Source organism: Oryza brachyantha, chromosome 11, assembly GCF_000231095.2.
Source record: "Oryza brachyantha chromosome 11, ObraRS2, whole genome shotgun sequence".
In the NCBI taxonomy this organism is placed as follows: Eukaryota; Viridiplantae; Streptophyta; class Magnoliopsida; order Poales; family Poaceae; genus Oryza; species Oryza brachyantha.
The window spans coordinates 13,305,923-13,308,205 of NC_023173.2; the positions used below are offsets into that span (position 1 = coordinate 13,305,923).

The 2,283-nt window shown below is 55.5% G+C and overlaps 1 protein-coding gene across 1 annotated transcript; it reads left to right on the forward strand.

The window, feature by feature from the left end:
• Positions 1-291: 291 nt before the first annotated feature.
• LOC102711305 (E3 ubiquitin-protein ligase BOI-like) lies at positions 292-1,745 on the forward strand. The gene has a single exon (XM_040528846.1). It carries the CDS (start codon positions 478-480, stop codon positions 1,519-1,521), a length of 1,044 nt encoding a protein of 347 aa, XP_040384780.1. The 5' UTR covers positions 292-477; the 3' UTR covers positions 1,522-1,745.
• Positions 1,746-2,283: the final 538 nt, after the last annotated feature.

Genomic DNA, 2,283 nt, shown 5'->3' on the forward strand with positions numbered 1-2,283 from the left:
ATCGTATTATCCCACTTCTCCATCAAATCCAGTTATTTTTTAAAAAAATTATAGTAATATAAAATAAGTTTGACACATGCAGAGGAGGAAGAGTAGTGTGGAGCACTGCAGCTCTGCCAAGACGCATGTGGGCCCCACGTGAGGAGGGCATTTTACGAGGTGATCGCTTGTCTTGGTCGTTGCGACAGGAGAGGATGGGGGCGAAAAGGAAAGGGTGTCATTATCGCGGCTAATTAATTGGTCAGCCGGCTAATTAGCCACCTGGCTTAGCGCTAATTAATCCCGTCGTCGTCGTCTTCCTCCTCGCTTTTGTTTTGTCCCGTGCGGGCGAGTGATGCTTCCCGGTTCCCACCACCACCGCCATCCATGTGGCGCATCTCCGCTTGCTTTATATAGCCCCCGCGCGGCCACCTCTCCTCCGCCTTCGTCTTCCACACACGCCATTCTCGCCCTCTCTTCGCGATCGTGGGCTTTAGTATGGCTGTGCATGCGCACTATGGTGGTGGAGGGATGGGGATGGCTGGGGTGGTTGTTCCGCAGGCGATGTGCTTGCCGCGCGGGTTGGAGGTTGATCTGGCGGTGGAGGCGCAGGAGTTCGGCGGGATGTTCTGCGGTGTGGGTGGTTATGCCGCTGGTGGGTATGACTGCGCCGCCGCGGTGGTGAGCGGCGCGGCGCAGAGCGAGCTGACATGTAACAACGGTGGCAGTGGTGGTGGGGTGGTGATGTCGAGGAAGAGGGAGAGGGAGATGGTGGAGCAGTATGTGGCGTCGTCGGCGGCGCTGCTGCCGATTCCGGGGATGACGAAGGCGGCGGCGGTTGCGCCGGTGTGTCGGGTTGTGGAGTCGGCGATGACGTCGACGAGCGGGCGGCCGGCGGCGGCGGTGGGGGATGCGCTGGTGACGGAGCTGTGCCTGCAGAGCGCGGAGATCGACGCGGTGGTGCGGATGGAGTGCGAGCGGATGAGCGCCGGGCTGGAGCAGGCGCGGAAGCGGCAGTGCCAGGCGCTGGTCCGCGCGGCGTCGGCGTCTGTGGCGCGGCGGCTGCGGGAGAAGGAAGCGGAGCTGGAGGCCGCGCGCCGCCGCGCGGCCGAGCTAGAGGAGCGGCTCCGGCAGGCGGCGGCGGAGAGCCAGGCGTGGTGCGGGCTTGCCCGCAGCAACGAGGCCGTCGCGGCGGGCCTCCGCGCCACGCTCGACCACCTCCTCCGCGCGGCGCCGGCCCCGGCCGCCGAGGGATTCGGCGACTCCGGCCCCCTCGCCGCCGCGGCCGCGGCCGACGACGCCCAGTCCTGCTGCTTCGAGACAACAAACCCCCACGGCGCCACCGCCCCAGGCGACGACGCCGCCACCTCCCCGGCCGCCGGCGGCAAGTGGTCCTGCAAGTCGTGCTCCGAGCGCGACGCCACCGTGCTGCTCCTCCCCTGCCGCCACCTCTGCCTCTGCAAGGCGTGCGAGCCCAGGCTGGATGCCTGCCCCGTCTGCCTCGCCCCCAAGAACGCCTCCGTCCACATCGCCACCAACTGACTCCGCTCCAGATGAGTAATTAGCCAGGAGATTAGTTTAGGCAATTAGGAGAAATGATCCAGTTCGTTCTGTTCTTTTGGTGAAAAAAAAGGAGAGAAATTAGTAGTATATGGTTCTAATTCCATTGGGGTTTTTTGTGTTCATATCCTCTGCTGTAAAATTACCGCCCAGTGGAAATTTTCATCACCATCACTTCTCGGTCAAGGAAATTACACTTAGTAGAAGAAACATGCAACTGTTTTTTTTTTGCTGCTCTACAATTTCACCGTTCAATCGAGAGCTTCTCCATCTTTCATGGAGGAAACGATACCGTTTTGAGATCAAATTTCACATGAAATCCATTCAAAGAACAGGATTAAATCGTGCCGTTCACAGCGGAAATTGAGGGCTTCGTTTCGCCCCGGGCATTAAATCACCGCAGGGGAAAAAATGTGCCGGTACTATTAATCCCCACGCATACTTTCAGAGAGAAACGGTGTATTTTAAATATTTTCACATAAAACTTCAGTACTATATTTTAATTTAATAATAAATAGCAATACTATTTTTATTATTGCATTAGTATTCAAAAATTAGATAACAGTAGTATTAGGCCCCGTTTAGATGGTAAATTTTTTGGAAGTTCACTTCAACGTGCTAAGATCACTCCTTTTAATTATTAAATGTAGTTTAATTATAAAATAAATTTTAGATTTCGTTTATAAATTTTTTAAGTCTGATTAATCCGTCATTAGCATATGTTGGTTACTGTAGCACTTATAG